The following is a 25,977-nucleotide window of genomic DNA, read 5'->3' as shown; positions in this document are numbered from 1 at the left end:
CTCATATTTGATTTGGTTTCTGAGTGCCTTGTAGTTGATACTAAGTTAACTTCACTGAATAATTATCTGCATCTTGCTGCCTCTTACAGCAGCCCAACACTTGATCCATATAGTTGTGTAAATGATGCCAATATTTTGAATTGTTTCACTTATTTTGTGAAAAATAGTCACAAATTACTTGTGGTGGGTGATTTCAACCTCCCTAATATTGATTGGCAGACGCTGAGCACAAGTCGTCCAGGTGAATCATATGAACAGACTTTTTTAGATAGACTTGATGATTTATTTTTGCACCAACATGTAAATTGCCCCACACGAGCAAGAGGCGATTCTATTCCCACAATTTTGGATTTAGTAATTACGAAACATGTTGATGATATTTTAGGCTTGGAAATTTTTTCTTCACTAGGAAAAAGTGACCATTCTGTAATTCAAATTACTATGAATACGTTTGTCCAGCAAGAAAATACTGATTCTCGTAGGTATGATTATGGTAGGGCTGACTATCAGTCAATGAGGGAATTCCTTGTGTCTTTGAATATCACAGATGAGCTGCAGAAAGGAAAAGTGGCGCCTGACGTTGCATTTGAATTTTTTAAACAGGCATTGATAGAATGTAGGGATAGATTTGTCCCTTTGGTTAAAAAACATTCTGGCCAAAGGAAGAGACCAAAACTACCTAGACATATACTCAAGTCGATCCAGGAAAAAAATCATCTTTGGAGATCTTCCACTAAACTAAAAATTGAACAAAAGATTTCACAAAAATCCAGTTCTATGAATCAGGATGATGACATGTGGTCATTGTATAAACGTGCTAGGAACAGGGCCACAAAGTTGTTAAGAGCGAATAGGGAAGTAGTGGAACGGCACATTATTCAGTCGAGCAAAACTTGCTTAAAGCAGTTTTGGAAATATGTAAATAGAAACAAGCCGAACTTTTCACCGATTACCTGCACATTCATGCATCTGGTGACACAACAAAAACTTGATGATAATTTTGATAAAGCATGTATATTTAATGAAATTTTTGCATCAGTTTTTGTTATACCTAACCAGACACATCATGACCAAGATTTAGTTCAGGGAATACATAGTGGGACTTTATCATGTAATGATATAGACTTTAGTGTTGCAGAGGTTCATCAAATACTTAAAAAGCTTGATACATCTAAGTCCCCAGATATAGATGGATTTCCTAACACTATGATAACGTAGATTGCTGATGTAGTTGCACAACCTCTTACGTTTCTGCACAATCAGTCCTTGGCGACAGGTTCCTGTCTCTCAGGTTGGAAGAAAGTGATGGTTAAACCCCTACACAAAGCCGGTGTCACATCAGATTTAAAAAATTACTGTCCGATCTCCCTCACATCCGTATTTTGCGGGGTTATGGAAAAGCTGATTGTTTCAAGAATCCGAAGTTATTTTGATGAAAATAATCTTTGGAATCCTGCCCAGCATGGTTTTCGTAAGAGAAGGTCTTGCAACACTCAACTTCTGGAAGTTATTGTTGATTTTCAGCATTATGCTGATCTTGGTATACCCTTTGATTGCATTTACATAGACTTCGCAAAAGCTTTTGACAAAGTTTCAATGTCACAACTAGTTTAAAAATATCGACTCTATAATATTGGTGTAAGAACTCTTGATTGGATTGCTGATTATTTGCGTGGTAGGTCTCAACAGGTAGTTTTAAGTGAAGCAACATCTCAATCAATTGATATCCCGAGTGGGATACCCCAGGTTAGTTGCTTAGGCCCTATACTCTTCTGTATTTTAATCAATGATTTACCATTTTGTGTTCGTCATTCGTTAGTGAAGTTGTTTGCTGATGATGCTAAAATTTACCAACCAATACAAACTACCAATGATGAGCCTTTACTTCAAGAAGATCTTGATTCAATATCACGATGGTGCGAGTCTAACTCGATGTTTTTAAATGCATCAAAATGTACAATGCTTCATTACGGGAATAAAAATCAGCCCTGCCGTGCATACTCCCTATCTGGCTCACAGATACCATCAGAAGAATTTGTACGCGACCTCGGTGTTCACTTTGATATACATTTAAAATTTGATAGAAATGTTTTGACTGTAGTAAGAAATGCAAATTACCAACTCCTCGCTTTAAAATGGAATTTCTGGATGTTTAATCTTAAGAATTTTATGTTACTTTACAAATCATTTTTCCAGCCAGTTGTTGAACATAATACTTGTGTTCGGTTTCCTCTGCATGTAACAGACGAGCACCAAGTTGAAAAGATTCAGAGGCGGGTGACAAAAATGAACCCTTATGTGAAACACCTTCCTTACTCACAAAGACTAACTAGGCTCCAACTTCCTTCACTGCATTTCCGACGTCGCCGTACTGACCTCATAAATGCACTCAAAATAATCAAAGGCGTGGACGATATTGAGGTAGAAAATTTTTCGAATTCAGCCACTACCACTTGACACGACAGCATCCTTATAAAATTTACCCACCAAGAACCCACAGGAAAATCGGACACAATTCATTTGTTAATAGGGTCACAGACTCTTGGAATAATTTACCGCCAGAAGTTGCTGAAGCCGGATCAGTTGAATCGTTTAAGAATATGTTTGTTGATAGCCAGTTTTACACAAGTGCCTTTTCAGTTTAGACCTTTGTGTTGCCTTTCATTTTATTATATATTGTATTAGTACGACAAGCTTTTTAGCTTACCGTTATGTGGATTAATAAATAAATAAATAATTTAAAAAACCAACAAGAATCCGAGGAAGCGACAAGCCAACACTACTGGACCTAGTCCTATGCAGTAATACGGAACTAATAAAAGAACTTACTATAGGTCCTCCCGTTGGAAAATCGGACCACGCTACAATTTACTTAGAGGTGATTATAAGTTGCGAAACTATGAGAAAAAAGGAGAGGTGGATGTATTCAAAAAGTGATTACAATACCATGCGAACGGAGCTAGAGATTTCATGAAAACACAGATCTAGTAGATGGCATGTACAGAAAGTTTGCTTCCGTAATCATAGACCTCACAAAGAAGTACGTACCAATAGTCAAAATATTTAAACGACCGCCTGTAAAACGAGACATCCTTGACCTACTAAAAACCAAGCGGCAAGCCTGGGAGACGCTCAAGCAGACTGAAACCGAAATTAATCGTAGAAATTATCGCAGAGTCACCAACAAAGTCAGGAAAGCCACTAGACAAGAAGCAAGCGAAAAGGAGAGGAAAGTAGCCGAAAACTCGAAGATCAATCCCAAGGCGTTTTGGAACTTCGTAAACTCAAGAAGAAAAGAACAGCCGGTTATTCCTGATCTTAGAAACTCAGCAACAAATTTAACGATCCGTGACCCAATAGCTAAAGCCAACCTACTAAATTAGCAGCTTTCCATAGTTTTCACAGCAGAGACCGACAAAGATGAAAGTCAAGGGGAATGTCAGCCACTAGACGCAGGCAAATTTGAAGAAATAGAACTGACAGTACAAATGGTATACAAAAAACTAAAAAATCCAAACCCTTACAAATCAGAAGCTCCAGATGGCCTACATCCTAGAGTGCTCAAAGAGCTGGCACAAGAAATTGCAGCGCCATTGCACTACATTTTGTCAAGTCGATACAAACAGAGAACCTGCCTGATACATGGAAGCAAGCAACAGTGATACCCCTCTTCAAAAAAGGAAGCAAATCAGATCCAAGTAATTACAGACCTGTCAGTCTAACCTGTATCACCTGCAAAATACTAGAATCTTTACTCCACGATAATATATTACAGTACCTACTCGAAAGGAGCCTCATTTCACCTGCACAGTTTGGATTTCTCAAGAAAAGATCAGCAGAAAGCCAGCTACTTGTTACTACAATCGCCTGAAAAAAATATATGGATAGTGGAAAGCAGGTAGATATTTTATGCTTAAATCTCAGAAAGACCTTTAATAAAGTTTCACAATGTCAACTTCTTCGAAAACTACAGTCTTTCGGTATTGGCGATACTATTCTAAAGTGGGTCCTCAACTTTCTGAAAGGAAAATCTCAGCGAGTGAGACTGGAGGGATATCTTAGCAGCAATGAGACAAAAGTCACAAGTAGAGTAGTTCAAGGTAGTGTTCTGATGCTTTTACTATTTAATATTTATATAAATGACCTCCTAAATAACATATATTCAGAGATACTGCTTTATGTAGATGACATGAAAATCTTTCGTGCAATAACAAGCTTTGAATATACAGAAATGCTACAGCGAAACTTAAACAAATTAGCAGAATGGATGGAAAAATGGAGCATGGAAGTAAATACAGAAAAATGTTGTCACGTTCGGCAACACCCGAAACACATTTCTCGGCATCACTACTTTGAAGGACAATAAATACCTATACAGGATGAAGCGCGAGACTTGGGAGTGAAAATAGACAGTGACATGACTTTTCTCAAGCACTACGAGTCAATCATCTCTAAGTCATCACAAGTCTTGGGAATTATTCAAAGAAATTTCTCTCTTACCGAATCAACACTGTTTTCTACACTCTTAAAATCGCTAGTGAGACCAATGATCGAATACGGTCATAAAACAACCAGACCATTTTTTCAAAAAAACAGCAATGCAATAGAAAAAATTCTAAGGAGGGCTACTAAATTTGTTCCATCACTTAGAGACTTATTATACCAACACCATTTGAAAAAACTTTCACACCAAAGCATTTCATACCACTTTTTGAGACGAGATCTTGTTGAAGTATACAAAATATGCAACATATACTACGACAACATCCCTCCAGAAGAGGTAGTAACATTCCAGAATAATAACCTGAGAGGTCACGAGTTTGAGCTTACTGAAGAACGTTTCTGAAGAGATGTTGGCTGATGGGGATTCAGCGTCTGCATTGTCTCCAAGTAGAACGCACTACCGCCAGGAACTGTCTACTCAGATTCAGTTAATGCATTTAAAAACAAGACTGACAATCATTAAAGTGATAAAGCATTTGATTATTTAAATTTTTGTAGATAGAGGCGCAAGCCTGCTTTCGCAATATATATTATATATATATATATATATATATATATATATATATATATATATATATATATATATATATATATATATATATATATATATATATATATATATATATATATATATATATATATATATATATATATATATATATATATATATATATATATGTATTTATATATATATATGTATTTATATATATATATATATATATATATATATATATATATATATATATATATATATATATATATATATATATATATGTATATATATGTATATATATATATATATATATATATATATATATATATATTATATATATATATATATATATATATATATATATATATATATATATATATATATATATATATATATATATATATATATATATATATATATATATATATATATATATATATATATATATATATATATATATATATATATATATATATATATGTATATATATATATTCCTCTATGGTGGGGTTTTCCGATATGCTAAATTTGATGGTGAGATTTTCATCAAGATCGCTAAAGATTCTTAAATATTTGGATTCAGCATAAAAAATCTATTCTTTTGATGTATTAATTGTTTTTAAAACTTCCTTTTTTGCAGTTTTGGTTACTAATAACCCGAGTCGCTCGTTACTTACAGTTCGCTACTACGAACTGTTTTAAAAATTCGGAAAAATTTATAAAAAGAAGTTATCGGGGGGCTAATGGCTATTTAACTAAGGCTTAAAGATCATAAGGAAAAGAGGGTTGCTTCCTTGAATTTAGGTATACATTCGAAAAAAATATAAAAACAAGATAAATAGTTAGTAATAGTCAATAGTAACAAAAACGGTTAGTTATAAGCTAGAACTATTTCAAGACACGGAGTTTTGTTTCAGAGGCTTGGAAATCATTCTTTTCTGTAAACAATTAATCAAAGAATTTCATCCAAAGTTTATTTTATACCATTGTTGTTGTCAACATCCCCGTCATCCTTTAGGAATGACGCTTAAATTTTAGGGATCCTTTAGGGATGAACCGCTTATTAGCCTCTCAGTCTCATGGGCCATGATGCTCGGCGTTGGTTTAATTCGTCCCCCAAGAATATGTGCAGTCCATACAAACTAAATGGTTACTCTGAACCGTTTAACAGTAAATACTAACGCGCACACATCATAACATAGTGTCACGGCAACTAATTATAGGATATTGAACAAAATCAAAATACACTATGTGCATGCTGGTTGTCAAAAGGGTGTATCAGCAATATATCAGGGACGACTGAGGGTATCAAGTTGAAAGCAGGATGTTCAGCAGGATGTTCAAAGGTAATTGATGGGTATCTATCCCCTCACCTACTTGCACTACTTACATCTCCCTCCCAAATATTTCATCTGTTCAACTGTTTATCTCATTGGGATGCAGGTTAAACATATAACTTCTGCACACCAAGGTGCATATATTAAAATAGAGGAAACAAATTTTTCTTAAATAGCTATTGCGCTCAACTGTTCACAGGACAGACGTATCAAAGCATTATCAGTTTTCTTCCAAGAAGGTGTTCTTTTGTAGGCCCAACTAGTCCCAAAAAATTATCATATTGTTGTCTACTTGACTAAATTCCACTATCCAGTGCATGGGCAGAACCAGGGACTAATTCTAGGGGAACGTCCCCCCAGAAGGTCAAAATTGCACTAATTACAGGGTTGGAGGGGCCAAAAACACTGATGAGCGAGCCAAATTTTATCGCTGCCCCTCTCCAAGCATTAATTATGTATCCACACCTGATCCAGTTCAGACAAGCTACCACTGACTTTGGGCCCCTTTCCAATTTCGCGCGGAGTTCTGCAACTATATCCCAAACCTTGTTTCCATTTAGGAAAATTCCTAAATTCCGCAAGAAAGAAAGGAGAAACTCCAAATAGAGATAGTATTAAACAGAATTAAAAAAAAAAGTATTAAAACAGATCTATAAAACATAGCAGAAGCGGAAGCAGTGACAAACCAAGCACCACTTTCCGCTGGTTAGGGTTTCAATTTTGCTGCAATTATGTTTTGATAATAAACCTCTCATACTTATATTCAATATAACCAGCTATTGAATTCAAGCGGAATACTGGAGTTACCAGATAATAAGCAGAGGTTGCAGAAATATTCAATGATGCATATCTCTCCTTTAAAATAAATCGTACGATAAAACTTGTTTTCTGTTTTCCGGTTAATTTCCATTTAGAGACAACAGAATAGGCTATGGGCCAAAAAGATAAATCCAGAAAATATAAACTTACAGTTATACGACCGGTTTCATATTGTACGTTAGTTTCCGTATATTCATAAGTTGATTCAATGGTCGTGCTTCCATATGTGACATTTGGACTTTTAACTTCGATAAATTGGGTTCCGGGCATCTCGGGATTAACGAACCTGCAATTAAAAAGACCATAATAAATTATTTATTCAGCCATTCCTACAAAACTTGTTCCATACCAGGCACGTAAACAAGATTTTTTCAGGGGGAGGGGACTTGAAAACTGCAAAATAGGGAAAGCTGTGAAAGTGTCAAGTTTTTACTGGTGGGGTAGGTTCTTAAGGGCTTCTACCTGTGGACATGACCGTGTAAAAAGTCAGAAAAAACCGTGTAAAAATTCATACCCGTGTAAAGAATAAATTCTAATATATGTCGCTTTAGGTCATTATGAGGATCATAATGACCTAACTTGACCTAACTCATTCTCTTTTTTTATATTAGTATTTCTCAATCATTTCCTCAAGGGCGTTGCTAGAAGGATGCAAGAGAGCATTATCCATCAAAAAAGGGGAAAGATGTTTTCCCCTTAAGTTCCTAAAAGCGACTTTAAGTGCTATGTTCTGACAGAAGAAGGTAAGTTCCGTAAGAACGCTGTCCCCTCCTAAAACTGATAAAGGATCCCTAGATATTCTCATATATCTACCCTTTTTATATTTTTACCCAGTACCATTTATACCATCAGGCATGCAGACAAGAAAGAGGGCATGTGAGCCCAGATCCCTCTCGAAATTTTCCCGATGGTTTCTTATATTATCGCAGCAATTCGCCTATTTCTAGCACTGTATTATAGGGGCAGGACACGGTGTGCCTGTATGCCATATTTCTTTCATATTTTTCATCTGACTTCCCGAGGTCCCAACATAGTTCACTCTTTTTCTTAGGAACCCCAAAGGACTCTGTAGAAGCATAGGGTTCAAAAGAACAGTGGTTGAGAAACCGCAGCTTGTATAAATTTTTCCATGCATCTACTAAAGGCCATACAAAATCCTTATAAAATGGGAAATATTACCTTTTTGAAAAATCGTCTGAATTTTGTGTGGATTTTTTTTTACTGATTTTAAGGTCTACTGTTTGTAAAAGAAAGAATTTTCTAAGCATCCAAGCTGTGGCAAACAAAAAATATTAACAAAAACTTCAATTCCGATTTGTTTTTGCGAGTGAGACAAAAGTAAATAACGCGTTTTAGAAAAATACATCTCCTCTTCGCCCCGTATTATTAAGTCTCATTTTCTTTTAAATCTTTCTTATGATTTTTTCCACCCCATTCGGGGATGACTCGTCTGTCGTTTGACCACGGATGGGTGGCCAAAAGCGACAATCGTTGGCAGTCTGTTGTCCATCGTCGGTAAACGTGGCCTAGCCATCTTTACCATTCTTTAATTATTGCCCTGGAAAGTCGGATCGAACCATATTTTTCATTCAGCTTGTTCTTTGATATTAAATAAAAAAAAACAAATTTTTTGAACTGACAGTAAGGAGCAACATCAAAACTTATAACGAACAGAAATAATTACGTAGTTTTTAGTATTAAAAAAAAAACCTGCTTACTATTCTTATTAAACGGCCCTTGTGTTTAAGAGTCGTACTTAAAGAATTGGGACAAAAAGTCAAACCTTAGAGAATTGTCAAACTTTAGAGAACTGTCAAACTTAGTCAAACTTTAAAGATTTGGGACAAAAAGTCAAACTTTTCAAACAAAAAGTCAAAATTTTGAAGTTTCTCCCTACTTTCAGTTGAAAAAACTTGTTTCTTTTATTTAATATCTCTTGTTTTGTTTTTTTTAATAATACCGGGGAATCTTAAAAGTAGCCGAATCTTCGTATACCCACCCCCTTATTACTTAACTACACTTACGACACTGAAATGAAATAGGGAAATTTTTAAATAATGCCGGGAAATTTGGCTCCCCCTCCATGAAAAATTCTTCCAAATTCTGGCAAATTCCTCAAGTGTAAAAATCTGATGGTGTAAGTAAGTTACTGGACTTTCCACTATGCTGAACAAAATGGCTATCTCAAAATTTTGGTCGGACGACTTAGGGGGGAAAAGGACGTAGGAGGGGGGCAATTTACCCTTCAATCTTTTTGGTTATTTAAAAGGAGTTTTTAATTTCTGTTCGAATGACCCCTCTCCTGATATTCTAGGAAATTGGTTCAATCACCCCTAAGGAAAAGAAAAGAAAAACACGCGTCCGTGATCATTCTTCTTTCTTCTGGGCAAAAAACACACAATTCTACATTTTTGCAGATGAGAGCTTGAAACCTGTTCAGTAGGATTCAGTAGGATACGCTAAATCTGATGGTGTGATTTTCATAGAGATTCCGTTTGTTTTAGGGGGTGTTTACCCCCTTTTTCGAAAATCTGGCAAATTTCTCAGGCTCGTAGCTTTCGATGGGTAACATATAACTTAATGAATCTTATATACTTGGAATCAGCAAAGCCAATTCTTCTGATATGCCTATTGATATCAAAATACTAAATTTTAGTTTCGGTTACTATTGAGCCGCATCGCTCCTTACTTACAGTTCGCTACCACGAACAGTTTGATTAAGCTGTAAAACAAATACCTATTCGCATGTATTCATAGTATGCTGGTGCTAAAAAGTACTCGTATAGGCTGGAAAATATTTGACAAGAAAATAAAAAAAAGAACTATGTTTTTCTGATGGAAATAAAGAGTGGAGTTGAAACTTAAAACGAACAAAAATTAATGGTTCGCGGTTTTTGTAACATGTTTTTGAAAAAGTTTTTCAAATAAAGTGACTGGTGATATTTCCCCACCATGTTTGTAGAATTTCGAAAAGATAGCGCTTTAGCATGGTCACCACTCCTGAATCAACTACAAAGGTCATTTTTTCTCACTGAACAGTGTCTTTAAAATGCAGTTTTATTTGGTTACTCTGGGCCACGCTTCACTCTTTACATAGTTTCAGCTATCGCTAAAACCGTCAACATCATCGACCTTTCAAAGCCAATCTTTAGAACCAAACGAGATAGGAGCAAGCGGAATGAACTAAGTGACAGAACTCTTTTATTATGACTTGCATGTGTGCATAAGTGTGTGTGGGGAGGGGGGGGGGAGGCTCGGATGAATCTTAGTGGGATACCTCTCTCCATTGCGGGCATTTTTTTTTCTACTTTTTTTCGCTCGATGTCTTTATTTACTTTGTTTTACTGTCCAAGCTATAGCTAGACCTTTAACTTCTTTGTTCAATGAGGGAGACCTCGTTTTCTACCTACATTACTGCAAGTGCTAAGTCAGGAGCAGGGTATATAACCACCTAGCAAGCATAATGGCACAAACACTAGGCGCTTTAGGGGAAATCAGGTTTCATAGTGACGTGAGATCAGGTCAACGCGTTTACACCTTTGAAAAAATAAAGTCCACTAAAATCGCCGGGTAAAACCTCTAATAGAGCCGAGCCGGGTAAAGCTTTAGAACTACACTATCTTATCCTACATTTTTTAACCTTCCGCGGCCAGTCCTTCAAAGGAATTTGTTTTCAAAACAACAGTGTACTATTAAGACTAATTTAGATAATAGTTACCATTCCTGAATCAGTTAGAAATGAAAATTTTTTCTCACTCGCCATTTTTTTTTTAAGTTGTTTAAATTTTTGATTAAACTAAGCCGTGGTTTATCCCTTACTATAGTAGTGCTCAAACTGTGGTTAGCGTACCCTTTGGGGGTACACAAATTTTTTAGGGGGTACGCAGCCAGCCAACAAAAAAAAATAACCCTTTAACTCTAGGACTGGGAATTGTATTTATATTTCAGCTATAGTACCAGTAACCGAGAAGGGATACCTAAAATGTTTTGCGGGTAAAAAGGGGTTCAGTGTCTAAATAAGTTTGAGAACCACTGCCTTACTAGATTGCAGCTACCGCTGCAACCACGACAGTGACGAAAACACCTGTGAGACTTCAAGGCCTCCGAATCGTAGGCTAGGCCAAAAAATAGGCGGGATAGACGAAAACTATAGGAAACAATCGAAAAAAAAAATCTAGGTTAGGATTAAATGGTTTCTTAGACCATGTGGCCTTTCCATTTACATTTATAATGAAATAGAAATGTAATAATGGATAAAATTTTTAGTTAAAACAGTATAGTAACAACGTATTACAACAGTCCGAGTCCAACACAGCTACACACACTCGTTCTCAATCTATTCAAAGCTTCACTATTTACCCCGTCTTAAGAAGGTTTAATCTTCAAAGCTACAGGTCTCAATAAAAATTAAATAGCTTCCTAGACCACGCTGCCTCTCTATGTATAATTATAATGAAGGGAAAATATAATAACTGATAATATTTAATTAAGACATTGAAACTTGTTTACTCATTATTATATTTTCGGTACTTACGTGTTATAGCGACCACACTCAAGTTCTTGATCTGAGTAAAACCGGTTTCTCGGTCTGCATTCAGAGATAATTAGCTCAGTCTCAGTGACATAAACAACTATACAGATATATTTTAATTAAATAATTAGTATATAGAGATTTTAATTAAATAATTAGTATATAGAGTTGTTTAGGTATTTAATATAATGCGTTCTAGGCAGCCTGCTTTCCATAGTTCTCTGTTAGAGTTACCATAATTTTGTTACTAAAATATTATATTTTCATCATATTTGGTAATTTCCTTACGACTAACCTAACTTCACTTCTTTGGTATGGTTGCTATAACACGTAGGCCTAAGCTATATTGCTATAACACGTATCTTCACTTCATTATAAATATAGATGGAAGGCATTGCATTTGAGAAATTATTTAATAGGAGGTTAAAACTCCTTTTTGATGTTTCCCTGCAGTTTTCGATATCCCCCTCCCCCAAAAAGAGGTTCTTGAGCTACACAGGAACTTAGGCAAGGTAATAGTTTTAAACAACTTACGTACGATTATTTTTTTCCTTATTAATTAAGTCAAGTTGAATCCAGAAACTTATATGACAATAGACTATGCCGGTCGATTTAAATTTACCGGAGAATACGTGACGTCAGAGCGCAGAAGCCATTAAAAAAAAGTTGGTTAGACAACAATTGCATAATCGTCGAGAAATTTCTGATTACTCAAACACGTAGAACTTCCTAATCTTTGCAATTCAAGGAAAGTGGGCGGGGGTGGGGGTGGAGGAGTGCTCCGGGGCTTATTTTGAGTTAGGCTCCTGACTATTGGGGGTATGAAAAATAACATGAAATTAAATTATAGAGGATAAGAAATTATTTATTCTGCAAAATCACTATAACAAGCGTTGACGGACCAAAGTCGAGCTTTGAATATAAAACAATGATGAGTCAAAAAACACACAGAGTGACTAGAAGAAAAAAAAATGTGGCAACGTCAAGCATTATAAAAAGACTAAAAACAAAAATTCAAACAAAGCAAATTCAGAAACATAAACAAGGATAATGGAGAACCTAATTTGGGAACTTTATTTGTTAATTTATTAATATTTCCAGTAAATTATCATATTTTGAAGTAAAGCAAGAGACCTTGAACTCCTATAAAATAAAAGTAGACGGATATTTCTGCGTTCCTAGGCGTAGAAATGGGTGCATCTACCCGGAATTCCTATTAGCTTTTTATATTTTTCTTAAAAGTCAATATTTGGTTTCACCACCCCACCCCATAGGATACCTATAGTTAACCTATTGACCTAGCCCTACGCCCTCTTGTTTATTCCGTTAACTCACTTTAGGTACATCATGAATGTAGAAGTAAGCAGTAACCTAAAAAAGAGCTAGTACGGGCAAAAATATCCACACTTTTTCGTACGAGTGTTTTTGTGATTAATTTAAAAAAAAATTTCCCACAAAATAATTTTTTCAAAAAAAAAGTTAAGAACTCCATTAAACCAAAAATGAACAAAAACAGAATCAAATAATCTACCAAGCATACAACTACCAAAAATAAGTATCAATAAATAAATGAAACCCAAAACAAACAGAAATTAAAATAAATAACAAAGTCAAACTCAAAACGAGCAGAAATTAATATGAGTAGGGTTCTAAGCTAATATACTTTCTAAAAGCCAGAATATAACTTGTACTTTACTGAAAAAAATTCAAATGAATTTACTGAAAAAAATGTGCATTGTCAGTTTAATATACAGGTACTGATATTTATTCCTTAAAATCTTAATTAATATTTGATTTCTTAAAGTTATAAAAATAAAACCATCTAAAAGAATTTTTATGAGTTAGGTACAAATTATATTCTGGCTTTTAGAAAGCATAGTGGTTTAGAACCCTACTCATATTAATTTCTGCTCGTTTCGAGTTTGACTTTGTTATTTATTTTAATTTCTGTTTGTTTTGGGTTTCATTTATTTATTGATGCTGACTTGTGGTAGTTGTATGCTTGATAAATTATTTGATTCTATTTTTGTTCATTTTTGGTTTAATGGAGTTCTTAACTTTTTTTTTTGAAAAACCTATTTTGTGGAAAAAGTTTTTTTAATTAATTTCTGTTCGTTTTATTTTGACATGGTCTTTTTCAGGGAAAAAGACTGAGCCTCTTCTAAAGTTAAACAACCGTCTCCTACATAAACACCTTAAATACCCCCTGGGCATTACTTACAACCGTTGCCCCTAATATCTGGGGTTTGTTTCAACCTCAAAAGCCTTGTTATATGATATTTAGACTATTCTGAATAGAATGGCTATCTCAAAATGTCTATTAGGTGCATCTCGGGACAATAAGATGTGTGTGTGTGTGGAGGGCCTGTTTATTACTACAGCCTGTCCCAAGCCTGAATAAAGCGGGAGCGCTGGGCTGTGGGCCTGCAACCCACACCCGTAAAAAGACTATGTGCAACAGAAACATCAAAGAAACAAAGCCTCGGATCTAATATCGACTCAACGACGACGACTGCCTGTCCCCGGAAAAGATTTCTGACTGAGAAAAATACTCTCAGGTTTGAGTTTTGGAATGTCCGTATAATGGCCCAAGCATCAAAAACTGAACAAGTAGTAAATGAAATGATTGGATATAATCTAGACTTAGTTGCTTTATCGGAAGTGAGGTGGACAGGTGTGGGATCAAATCAACTACCAAATGGTTACAATATTATTTTCAGTGGAACCGATTCACGAAGAGAACAAGGAGTTGCTCTCATCATGACAAAAGAAGCCAAAAAGGCCACGATCAAATGGTCCCCAATGTCAGTCAGAATCGTCACGGGTAAATTTACTGGATTGCATGCCAAGCTTTCTGTGGTAGTTTGCTATGCCCCGACCAATGAAGCAAAAGAAGAGGTTAAAAAACAATTTTATAGAACCTTACAAGTGTTAGCGAACCATATACCGAGCCATGAAATAAAAGGCGCCATTGTAGACTTTAATCAATGATTGGTAACAACCGGGATTATTGCCCCCAACTACTAGGTAACCATGGGCTTGGAGACCGAAATGAGAATGGTGAATTGCTCGTTGATTTTGCAGCAGCCAATGATTTAATTGTTGGTGGGAGCTTTTTTTCTCATCTTGACATCCACAAAATATTCTTGGACCTCCCCTGATGGTTTAACTAAAAATCAAATAGACCATTGTTTGGTTAGCCGTAAGTGGCGCTCAAGCCTCATGGCAAAATTTAAAATCAAATTGAGGAGAAATACAAAGAAGACTCCTTGTCCCGACCCTCTTTTTGACTCAGACAAGCTGCAAAACAAAACATTGGAGCATGATTTTGTGGTAGAACTTTCGAATCGCTTTCAAGCTCTCTCTCAACCAGAACAGTTAGATCAAGAACACATGTGGAAGGACATGAAGACTTGTTTTCAATCGGCTACCTCAGAAATTCTTGGCTACAGAAAGAGCCCGAAAGATCATTGACTTTCAGGCAAGAAATGGGCCCTCATAGAGAAAAAAAAATGTATTAAACAAACCCTTCTTCAGAATCAAGTACCAAGTATTTTATTGTTTAAAAAAATAGAGTTGTGAGAAAGTAAAACTTTAGCGTAAAGAGCGAGGCGTTGAGGAGGGGACAGCCTCTTTCATATACGGAATAATTTCTGTTCGTTTTAAGTTTTAACGTCGTTCCTTACTTTCAGATAGAAAAAACTTGTTTTTTTTATTTAATTTTTGAACATTTTTGAATTAATGCAGGTTTTGATTTTGGCTCACCATACATGAATAATTAAAACAAAACTTGCCTATTAATTTTACTTTATTTGGTTAAATGGCTTTCTCAAAACTTGTTTGATTTTATTTACGAACGTTTTTATTAGTAATAAATATAAGTAACTTACGAATTAACTTGCGTAATGAACTTCTATATTCATAGATTTTTAGTACGTATATTAGGGGGTTCGCCCCCTAGTCAATACCTTGCTCTTTAAGCTAAAGTTCAAATTTTGTTCCAATTCTTTAAAACTGACCCCTTAATCACAAACGCCGTTAATTAGAATAAATAGCTCGTATAAAAGTACTAAAAAATCTTTGGCTTAATCTTTGGGGGATTAAGTCATCCTAAAAGACATAGTTATTATATTTTCGACCATACTGAACAAAAAGGCTATCTCAAAATTTTGATCGGGTGACTTTGGGATAAAAATGAGCGTGGGAGGGGGTCTAGTTGCCCTCTATTTGTCTGGTCACTTTAAAAGGGCACTAGAACTTTTAATTTCTGTTCCAATGAGCCCTCCCACGATATTATAGGACCACTGGGTCGATACGATCACCCCTGTAAAAAAAAAAAAAAAAAAAACGCATCCGTGTTCTTTCTTCTGGCAAAAAATGCAAAATTCCACATTTTTTTAGATAGGTGCTTGAAACCTCTACAGTAGGGTTCTCTGATACGCTGAATATGGTCGTGTGATTTTATTAAGGTTCTATAGCTTTTAAGGGGTCTTTCCCCTTTTTTCTAAAATCAGCCAAATTTCCTCAGGCGCGTAACTTTTGATGGGTAGAATTAAACTTGATGAAACTTATATTTTTGAAATCAACATTAAAATCCGATCCTTTTGATGTGTCTACTGCTATCAAAATTCCGTTTTATTAGAGTTTTGGTTCCCATTGAGCCGGGTCGCTCCTTACTTGCAGTTCGTTACCATGAACTGTTTGATAGCAAATGAAATAGTTGGAAAGAAACGCTCCCAATATGGCCCCGTTAGGGACCCTTCCGATGCTTTAAAGACAGAGCCAGGGGTTGTAAATGAAATATGGGTGTCACACTTTGAGAAAATTCTCAACAGACCTCTACCAGAAAACCCCCCGAATATCCCAACGATACTACTTTTTTCTCTGAATATAAGTGATGAGCCACCAAGTTTGATTGAGATAAGTACTGCAGCAAGGAAAGTTGAAAAATGGTAAATCGCCAGGTGAAGACCGAATAACAGTAGAGATGATTAAGGCATCAATCCCAGGACAAATCTCATACTGGGTCAAGTTCTTTACCAAAATCTAGGAGAATAGAGAAGTACCAGCTGAATGGAAGAGAAGCTCACTGGTCAGACTTTTCAAAAGGGGTGATGCTACTGTTCCTGGAAACCGGCGAGGAATCAGCTTACTATCGGTGCCCGGAAAAGTTCTTTGTCATGTTATTCTGGAAAGGATACAGACCGAACTAGATAATCACCTGAGAGATGAACAATATGGGTTCCGTGCAGGACGTTCCTGTGTGGATCTTATTTTCACTTTACACATGCTCACAGAGGAAAGTCAAGAGTGGGGGTCCAAAATAAACATGGCTTTCATCGACTTCAAAAAGGCTTTTGATTCGGTCGACCGTGAGACTTTGTGGCAAATTCTGAACTATTATGGCTTTCAGGATAGATTAATTAAGATAATTATGTCATTGTACGAAGGGGGTGAATGCTGCATTAAGACGCCAGAAGGCCAAACAAGATACTTTAGATTCTTATCTGGAGTTAAAGAGGGATGTCTGTCACCACTGCTCTTTATAATAGCTATTGACTATGCCCTTCGCAACACAACAATAGATGGCATTGAATTATCATCCGGTGTAACAGTCAGCAATTCAAACGACATAACATTAGTTGAGGGTTGCAAACAACGTTTGCAGTACTTCATTGACAGGGTCAGTGTGAAAGCCAGTCAGTTTGGTCTTAAAGTAAATGCACGAAAAACAAAAACCATGGCAACATCCAATTCGCCCCTACATTTCACATCTGCTGGTGAGGAAATTGAACAAGGTCAAGCTAACGCAGCCTTCAATCAAGTGAAACAAATCTGGAAATCCAGGAATTATTCAAATCGCCTGAAGCTGTGCTTACTCGACAGTAACGTTTTACCAGTCCTCCTGTATGCCGCTGAGACAAGGCACTTAAACATTCAACAAGAGAAGAAGATTCTTGCTTTTGAGAACAATCGCCTCGGGAGGATTCTGAATATATATTTGTCGGAAAGGGTCTCAAACGATACCATTTGGAGAATCACCAATCAACCACTAATAACCGACACCATCAGATCCCGTAGATGGAGGTATCTCGGACACGTTTTAAGAATGGAAAACCTTCGAATCCCGAAGTCTATACTTGAGTCGCAGCCAGTTGGAAGCCTGAAGCGAGGGAGACTTAGCAACATATAGAGGAGAACCTACAACAATGACCTACGCAGCCTGAATGCCTCTCTCCAACCAGATTGGGAAGATGTATACGCAGCGGCTCATCTCAGACAAGATTGGCGAATATTCACTGATGCCCTAGGCACCCCTGGCGGCGCAGGAGGATCTAAGGTAAGGTGTGGAGGGGGGTAGCTGCCCTCCGATCAGTTTGACTCTGAAAAAGAGCACTAGAGTGTCTGATTACCAATCCAATGAGCCCCCTCCGACGTTTATACATGCTTTCTATAAAAACCTTATCTGCCCCCAGGGCACAGCTTATGACCCTTGCCCTGAGGGCTGGGAGGATTTTTTATCCTCAAAGACATGATTTTCAGACCTTTCCAACACGTTGAACAAAATGGCTATCTCAAATTTTGATTGGAAGTGTTTGGGGAAATGATGGGCGTGGGGGGGGGGCATTTGCTTTCTGATCCCTTTCGACTAATAAAAAAGGCACTAGTCGTCTCAATTTTCAATCAATCAGCCCTTTTTAAAGCTTCTACGACAAAACTTTCTATAAGAACCTTATATGCAACAAGGGCATAACTTACGACCCTTGTCTTGAGGGATATGGGGGGACGGTTGTCATTGTCAAAGACGTAATTTTCAGACCTTTCAACTAAATTGAACAAAATGGCAATACATAAATGTTGATCATAAATGTTTGGGGAAATGGTGGATGTGGGGGGGGATTCTCCCTCCGATTAATTTCGACTAATAAAAAGGGGAATAGCCCTCTCAATTTCCAATTGAATGAGCCCTTTTTGAAGTTTTTATGACAACGCTTTCTATAAAAACCTTATATGCCCCCATGGCATAACTTACAACCTTCATTCACAAAGACATAATTTCTAGACCTTTGAACTCCTTGGAACAAAATGGTTATCTCAAAATTTTGATTGGAGGTATTTGAGGAAATGGTGGGCATGAGAGGGGGTTAGTTGCCCTTCAATCTCTTTCGACTATCAAAAATTGCACTAGCCCTTTCAATTTCCAATCGAATGAGATCTCTTTGAAGTTTCTACAACAACGCTTTCTATAAGAACCTTTTGTGCCCCCAGGGCATAAGTTACAGCCCTTACCCTGAGGGCTGTGGGGGTTGTCATCCTCAAAAGACCTAATTTTCAGAACTTTCAACTACGGTGGAAAAAACAGCTATCTCAAAATTTTGGATTGGATGTGTTTGGGGAAATGGTGGGTGTGAGAGGGGGTTTAGTTGCCCTCCAATTACTTTCTACTATTAAAAAGGGCACTTACCCTTTCAATTTCCAATCGAATGAACCCTTTCTGAAGTTTCCGCGCCGTTGTGGGGGTTGTCATCCTCAACTTAAACTACGTTGAACAAAATGGCAATCTCAAAATATTGATTGGATGCGTTTGGGGAAATGGTGGGCGTGAGAGGGGGATTAGTTGCCCTCCAATCACTTTCGACTATTTAAAAGGGCACTAGTCCTTTCAATTTCCAATTGAATGAGCCCTTTTTGAAGATTCTACAACAACGCTTTCTATAAAAACCTTATATGCCCCCAGGGAATAACTTACAACCTTTGCGCTGAGGGCTGTGTTTGTGAAGGGGGGGAGGTTGTAATCCTCCAAAACATAATTTACAGAACTTTCAACTACGATGAAAGAAAATGGCTATCTCAAAAGTTTGATTGGATGTGTTTGGGGAAATGGTGGGCGTAAGAGGGGGGTTAGTTGCCCTCAAATCACTTTCGACTATTAAAGAGGGCACTAGCCCTTTAAATTTCCAATTGAATGAGCCCTTTTTGAAGTTTGTGTGACAACACTATCTATAAAAACCTTACATGACCCCAGGGCATAACTTACAACCCTTGCGTTGAGGGGTGTGGGGGGGTTGTCATCCTCAAAGACATAATTCCCAGAACGTTCAACTACGTTGAACAAGGCTATCTCAAAATTTTGATTGGATGTGTATGGGGAATTGGTGGGCGTGAGAGGGGGTTGGTTGCCCTTCAATCACTTTCGAGCATTAAAAAGGGCACTAACTCTTTCAATTTCTAATCAAAAGAGCCACTTTTGGAGTTTCTACGACAACACTTTTTATAAAAACCATATATGCCCCCAGGGCATAAATTAAAACTCTTGCCCTGAGGACTGTGGGGGGATTGTCCTCCTCAAAGACATATTTCCCAGATCTTTCAACTACGTTGAACAAAATGGCTATCTCAAAATTTTGATTGGATGTGTTTGGGGAAATGGTGGGCGTGGAAGGGGTGTAAGTTGCCTTCCAATCACTTTCGGCTATTAAAAAGGGCACAAGCCCTTTCAATTTCCAATCGAATGAGCCCTTTTCGAAGATTCTACGACAACTACTTCGATACGAAGTGCCCTGGTCTAAAAGAAAGAAAGAAAGAAACCAAAAATAATACAATGTGCCAACATCGTTCTTTACTTAGGCAGCGCTATTGCGCTGCCTATGACAAGGAAATAATAATGCACATTGTCTTTCATAAGAACATTTGTATAATTGAGCACATATGCATGATTTACTTATTAGTTAAGATTTAAAAAGTTATTTCCATGGTCCATGCTTACAACTGTACCCTCAGTCCAACATTGCTGAACAATTCTAGGATTTAGTCAAGCTTCTTAAGAGCTTTTCAAATCCTTCTCTTTCAATTGATAAAATCGAAAGATGCTTAAGTTTTCACTTTGTTCAAAGTCGAGAAGGTTCCTTCAGCAACAAGATTTATGGAATCTTTGAAAGATTAGGATGTAAAAGTCTTTGTTCAAGCAAAGGGAAGTAGAATTCCTTCATATTTCTTTAAAAATGGCAAAAAAATTCTTTTGCTAGTTAAACTTAGTACTTTAAATTGGTTTGGTCTATCAACATGTTGTAGTAATGTGCAAAACTGCTTATACCATCTACAAACATAAACGAACCATCATAAACGAAACATAACAAAATAAACGAACCATCTACATGGTTCGTTGGGTTCAATGCTTTAAGTGCGTCAAAAACAGTTGAATTGTTGGTAACCTCTGTTCAAGCTCATATGTCATTCCATCTGTAACTTCAAACAACATGTTTGTATGAAGATTTTGGCTGGAATTGGTTCTCTCGCCTGTTGTTGACATAAGTTCTGATTCGCAATACTTGGAGGATACTTGTTGTACACGCTTGAAACGTATGTATGAAGCTTCGTCATCCCATGGTAGTGGTATTCCACTACCATTTTTGTTAGCCAAACAACAAGCTATTGTCCAACATTCACTAAAAAAAAAGCTTTGATCTTTCATTTTGCAGCATTCTTTTTAAACCATCAATTACTTTAATTGTTGAGTCCATATGTAAGTCTTCCTTTTGCAAAGTTATTGAGGTTGTGTTTGAGTTTTCTAAAATCGTTCCTAAGAACTGAAGGGCGAAGATAACATCAAACTCCTTGAGCTGTAGCCGAAATCTTTTAGCAGCAGCGGCTTCCATTCTATTTGCAGAGTTCCTGAAATCCTCTAATGCTGAAATTACAAAAAAAAAGTCAGATTTGAAATATATAACCCCCTTGTATTTGCAGACCCACCGAGTATTACTCTGCAGCCGCATTTTGTATATTATTCTTTTGTGATCTTCCTTTTCTTGAGCAACTTTAAATTTTTCATGCCTGAGAGTAGTTGCTTACTGGAAAGAATAATACCTTTAAGCAATCTTTGAGTGCCATCAACTATTTTGACATTTTTGGTTGTGTTTGCTAAAACTAAATTCAGGCGATATGCATAACAGTGTACATAAACATATGGATTTTCTGCAACTTCTCAAACAGAACATTTACTCGATTCAAATGTCCTCTTATTACAGATGCACCATCGTAAGCCTGGCCAGTACATCTCTATGTATTCAAACTATTCTCTTGCAAAAAGCTTAACATTTTTTAGCAGAGGGCTTTAACAGTTATCTTGTGTCAGGGGTTCTATCGCCATCGAAAGCAAATAGTGTGTTTTCAGCTATTGACAAAGATATTTATTTATGGGCATGGACAAGGTTCGGGGCGACATAAGATGATCTTAAACGGTTAGTTTTTGGTTTGTAACCGTAGCAATAAGATCATTAACGTAAATTCAGAACAGAAAATTTTAAAGAGCAGCACGTGCATACTCAGTTGAATGCTGTGCTCGGAAGCCAAATTGCAAATCGTAGAAAAAAAATCTTTTGCTCCTAAAAAGGAAAGTAGACTGGAGCATTTTCACAAACTTTGCTGAGTACAGACAGTAAAGATATCATTCTATAATTAGCTAGCTCATTCCGAGACCGACCTCTATATACCTCTAAGGATTTTTCTCAGTTCGCTTAAGTGAGCTCATGCGATTGTATTAGTCAGCTGAGCTCGCCTAAGTGAACTTGGAAAAATTCCATTCTGAAAAGACAGATAAACTACATATCTCTTAGCAATGTCAAACTGCATTTTATGTTTTTGTCATGCCTACCTTGTATTTGACATTTTTGTTGAGGCTTTGGTAAGGTTTATTCAACACTCAGTTTGTCAAGCTGTGTCAAATAAGGGATTTTTCCTTTAGTCATTAAATTGACGGATTTATCAAGTATTTTCGATTTTTTTTTGTCCATTATTCATTACCTATAAAAAATCTAGACTAGTTTTCTCTTTCTCCAGAAAGTCAAAATAATTTTAGGCACGAAATACGCACTACAGGGCTTCAATTTGCTCCAAATTGAATTTGAACATGCTTGGTTTTAATTCCAAATACTCAAGCCATTAAGACAGGGGCAAATCCAGTATATTTTTTAGGGGGGGGGGGTGCAAAATAAGTTGATTCGATAAGCTTGCTTTAGAAGCAAGTTGAATTAGAGCAAACTTGCGTTAATTAAGTAAATCACACTACTTTAGTCTATGTTGGGGGGGGGGGCACGCCCCCCTCACCCCCCCCCCTCTGGATCTGCTACTGCATTAAGACATGGTAAATTGATAAAAAAAAAATTGGGCACCTTATATGTCTCCTGTTAGAATTTGTGTCTAAAAGGACTGGTTCCTAATCATCATCTTGGATCAACTTTAAACTACCATGTTTAAAGATCTTGTATATCTAGCAGGTTTAGTTATCCATCACTGAAATAGTTTTTTGTTTTACCCCACCAACTTCCAGTGGCGGATCCAGGGGGAGAGGGGGCGCCCCCCTAGCGTAGTTTAAAGTAGTGTAATTGACTTAATTAACTAAAGTTTGCGTTAATTAAACTTGCTCCTAACGCAAGTTTATCAGATCAACCTATTTTGCACCCCCCCCCCTTTAAAATTATTTTTATCGGATCAACCTATTTTGCCCCCCCCCCCCTTATGAAAAAATCTTGGATCCGCCCCTGACAACTTCGACAAATGAAATGCTTTAAAAGGGTGAACATCTATTGTATGTTTCAAAATATTTATATTGCCTTTAATTCACAAGTGGCAAAGGAAATATTTCATGCTTAACAAAAAAAATTACAAAATTAATAAAGAATAAATTTTTCGTTCCAGGTCAGGGCGAATTAGCTCCTAGAAAGATCGAAAACTAACTTCACATTCTTTGAATACTTGAATTAACTCCAGAACAAGTTATTATCAGCTTGGGGAAAATGGAGGCAAATGAACAAACTTACAAGAATTAATAAGTATTAAGGCATTGAACTCATATTTTTCATATTTTATTCATTGCTCATAAAAATTAGTCATGCTTTAATAACCATTATAACGTATATTAAGGCATTGGTTAATAAACCAAGTTCCAAGTTCGTAGTTAATTGACATTAAATTTGAAGTAAATACGAATTAAATTGCAACTTTTATGCTCAATTAACTAATTAATAATCGTCAAATTAACTAGGCATCGGTAAGGCATTAGCTGGTCTATGTACTAACTTGTTCTAAGCGAAATTATCCAATTCTGCACTTTGTCTCAAGCACAATCTAAACAACTGATGCACCCTGATTCATTATATATTTCGTTCCCACAAAAACCACTTTACCATTCAAGTATTTCGCTTCCCTCTTTGAATTAAGCCTTCCGCAAATGGGTTGTTCTGGCCTCAAGCTTGACAGGATGGGTGTAATGCAAAATAAAAAAGCTAAGTTAAAGGTTGAAAAGAATCCGCTATTTGACAGGCCTTATCTTTGATTAAATCTCGAGCCTGCCAAGATAGCCTAAAACGGTGGTTTCCCTCAAAGGTTTTAAAAACTAACCAATCATAAAAATTACTCCAGTTCCAGATATAATTCTATTTAAAGAAGTTTGACGCTATTAGTGTAAAAAAAATGTCACTGCAGTAACGACGAAAATGTACAAGCCCGAATATTCAATGGAAAGCGGAGCAGTTTTACGAAATTAACTAATGGACGAAAATTCGGAAAAACTAGCGCTTTACTAAAAAAAACCCGACACCTCATAACAGGACTACGAGCAGGAAAACCCTTAAGTAGCTAACAGAAAATAAAACACTAATTTATAAGCTCTCAACAGTTTTGCTCAACAGTTCTCATTTTTATCAGCCATGAAATCAATAGATTTTACCATACAATTTTAATTCTCTTAAAAAAATAAACAAGTTTGGTTTTCAGTAAAGTGCTAATTTCTCAGAATTATAAAAACATGGAAAAATATCAAGAGCCAGTTTATTTAAAAGTTTTTCCAAAATATGTTGCACAGACTTCGAAACGGTAATTTTTGTAAAGGTTCAACTTCGCTCTTTACTTTCATGAGAAACGCTTTTTTTCATTAATTTTTCTTCGTTCATTGGTTTTAAGAATATACACAATAAACCTTAAAAAAAGGTCTTTGTCCAGCTTGGGCTAAAAGAAACTAAAAAAGGTAGCATGAGTTTTTTCTAAAATACAGCATTAATTATAGGTTTTACTTCGCATCTCTCTTAAACTTCCCTTAAAAAAATGTCTGTAATTTGTCAGGTCAGCAGTCCATGGACTACGTTATCCTTTGCATTTTTGAGGAGTTGTAGATAAAATATTTTATTATTTATGAAACATTCTACTGTACGGAATCTATACAGATTTAAAAATTTGGAAAGACATTAAAAAAAAATAATAAGATACGTGGTTAATATGATTTACGGAATTTCGTTTTATTATTATTGTAATTTTTCTTCCGCAATGCCGCAAAGGGTTTTGAACTTCTAGTGAAAAGTATACATTCATTATTTTCACTTCTCGGACTTCAAACGTTTAAGGAGAACTGACCTTTGAAATGAAAATTATCCAATTGGAATTGGAATCACTGTGGTCAGAAACACTATACAAGATAATTAGTCCCCACCTTGAACAACAAGATTAATCAACTTTTTGCACTTTTCAGCACCGAAGTGCCTCCTTTTCTTCTTCTTCTTTCATTCTTCGCCGCTGGTGGGGTACTAGAAAGTGAATGGCTGTTTCAAGAAGTGTCTCGACCAATATTTTATGGGTTACTGCGGGTACAACAAAGGGTCGTAACTATTAGACCATCACGTCCTGTAAGAAATTCTTCATCGAAAAGACTCGCTGCGTCTTTTTTATGCTCTCTTTAAATATAGATCTGCACAAAAGCACTTTGCTGTGCTTAAGATCTTTGAATTGAGTTTTTAAAGACCCAATTCAAATTAAATTGCATCTCTATAATATTGCAGTTCCAGTGGAGTTGTGGGGAGGTTGAGAGAGAGCCAGTGCCCCCTAGATTTTTTACCTCCACCATCCTAGATTCTTAGAAGACACCTGTTCTGGAGTGTTTTCATTGAAAAATGCCCTTTTTGGTGTTGTAATTGAAAAAAATATCCTCCCTCATATAACAATAAATACATTTTGCCGCCACTCTAAATTTTCATGAATTGACGCCATTAGCCTTGCCTAGAACTAGCCACTAGAGACTAGCCTAATTATGTCAGTCAGCACACAATTGATAAGATTTATTAAGTGGGCTGGGAGGGGGAGTGAACAAGATGGCAGATTGTAAAGCCTAGGGTTTCCAATCATTAGCATTAGGGTAGTACCCTTTTCATGCTTCCCAGCGTTTTCACTCCAGAAACGGTACCTAAAGTGTCATTATTGCTTGCCATGAATTTCATGATGGTTTTACCAAGTCGAGTTTATAAAAAGAAC

General features: G+C 36.3%; 2 protein-coding genes across 5 annotated transcripts in view; one reads left to right on the top strand and one right to left on the bottom strand.

Annotated features, from left to right (window-relative positions):
* The window catches only part of Inos (Inositol-3-phosphate synthase), a 59,636-nt gene extending 34,407 nt beyond the window's left edge, over nt 1-25,229 (bottom strand). Inside the window, exons 1-2 of one of the 4 annotated variants that reach the window (XM_089092596.1) lie at nt 25,087-25,229; nt 7,302-7,437 (exon numbers count right to left, since the gene is read on the bottom strand). In XM_089092596.1, the coding sequence (XP_088948722.1) occupies nt 7,302-7,421 (120 nt within the window). In that variant the 5' untranslated portion in view covers nt 7,422-7,437; nt 25,087-25,229. Of the gene's footprint in view, nt 1-7,301; nt 7,438-12,216; nt 12,290-23,757; nt 23,851-25,086 lie in introns of those variants that run through there. The other 3 variants (XM_089092594.1, XM_089092595.1, XM_089092593.1) reach the window with 3 other exon arrangements.
* Nucleotides 14,266-14,673, top strand: LOC148950717 (protein CFDP2-like). The gene has a single exon (XM_089091928.1). It carries the CDS (start codon nt 14,266-14,268, stop codon nt 14,671-14,673), a length of 408 nt encoding a protein of 135 aa, XP_088948054.1.
* Nucleotides 25,230-25,977: the final 748 nt, after the last annotated feature.

Source organism: Artemia sp. Qi Xiang Cuo, chromosome 7, assembly GCF_049724085.1.
Source record: "Artemia sp. Qi Xiang Cuo chromosome 7, ASM4972408v1, whole genome shotgun sequence".
Taxonomy (NCBI): Eukaryota; Metazoa; Arthropoda; class Branchiopoda; order Anostraca; family Artemiidae; genus Artemia; species Artemia sp. Qi Xiang Cuo.
Note: the sequence above shows the minus strand (reverse complement) of the source record. Positions and strands in the feature narration are given on the sequence as shown.

What these genes read in the sequence shown, in the direction of transcription:
- LOC148950717 (XM_089091928.1), top strand. Translation starts at nt 14,266, where the DNA reads ATGGCCCAAGCATCAAAAACTGAACAAGTAGTAAATGAAATGATTGGA.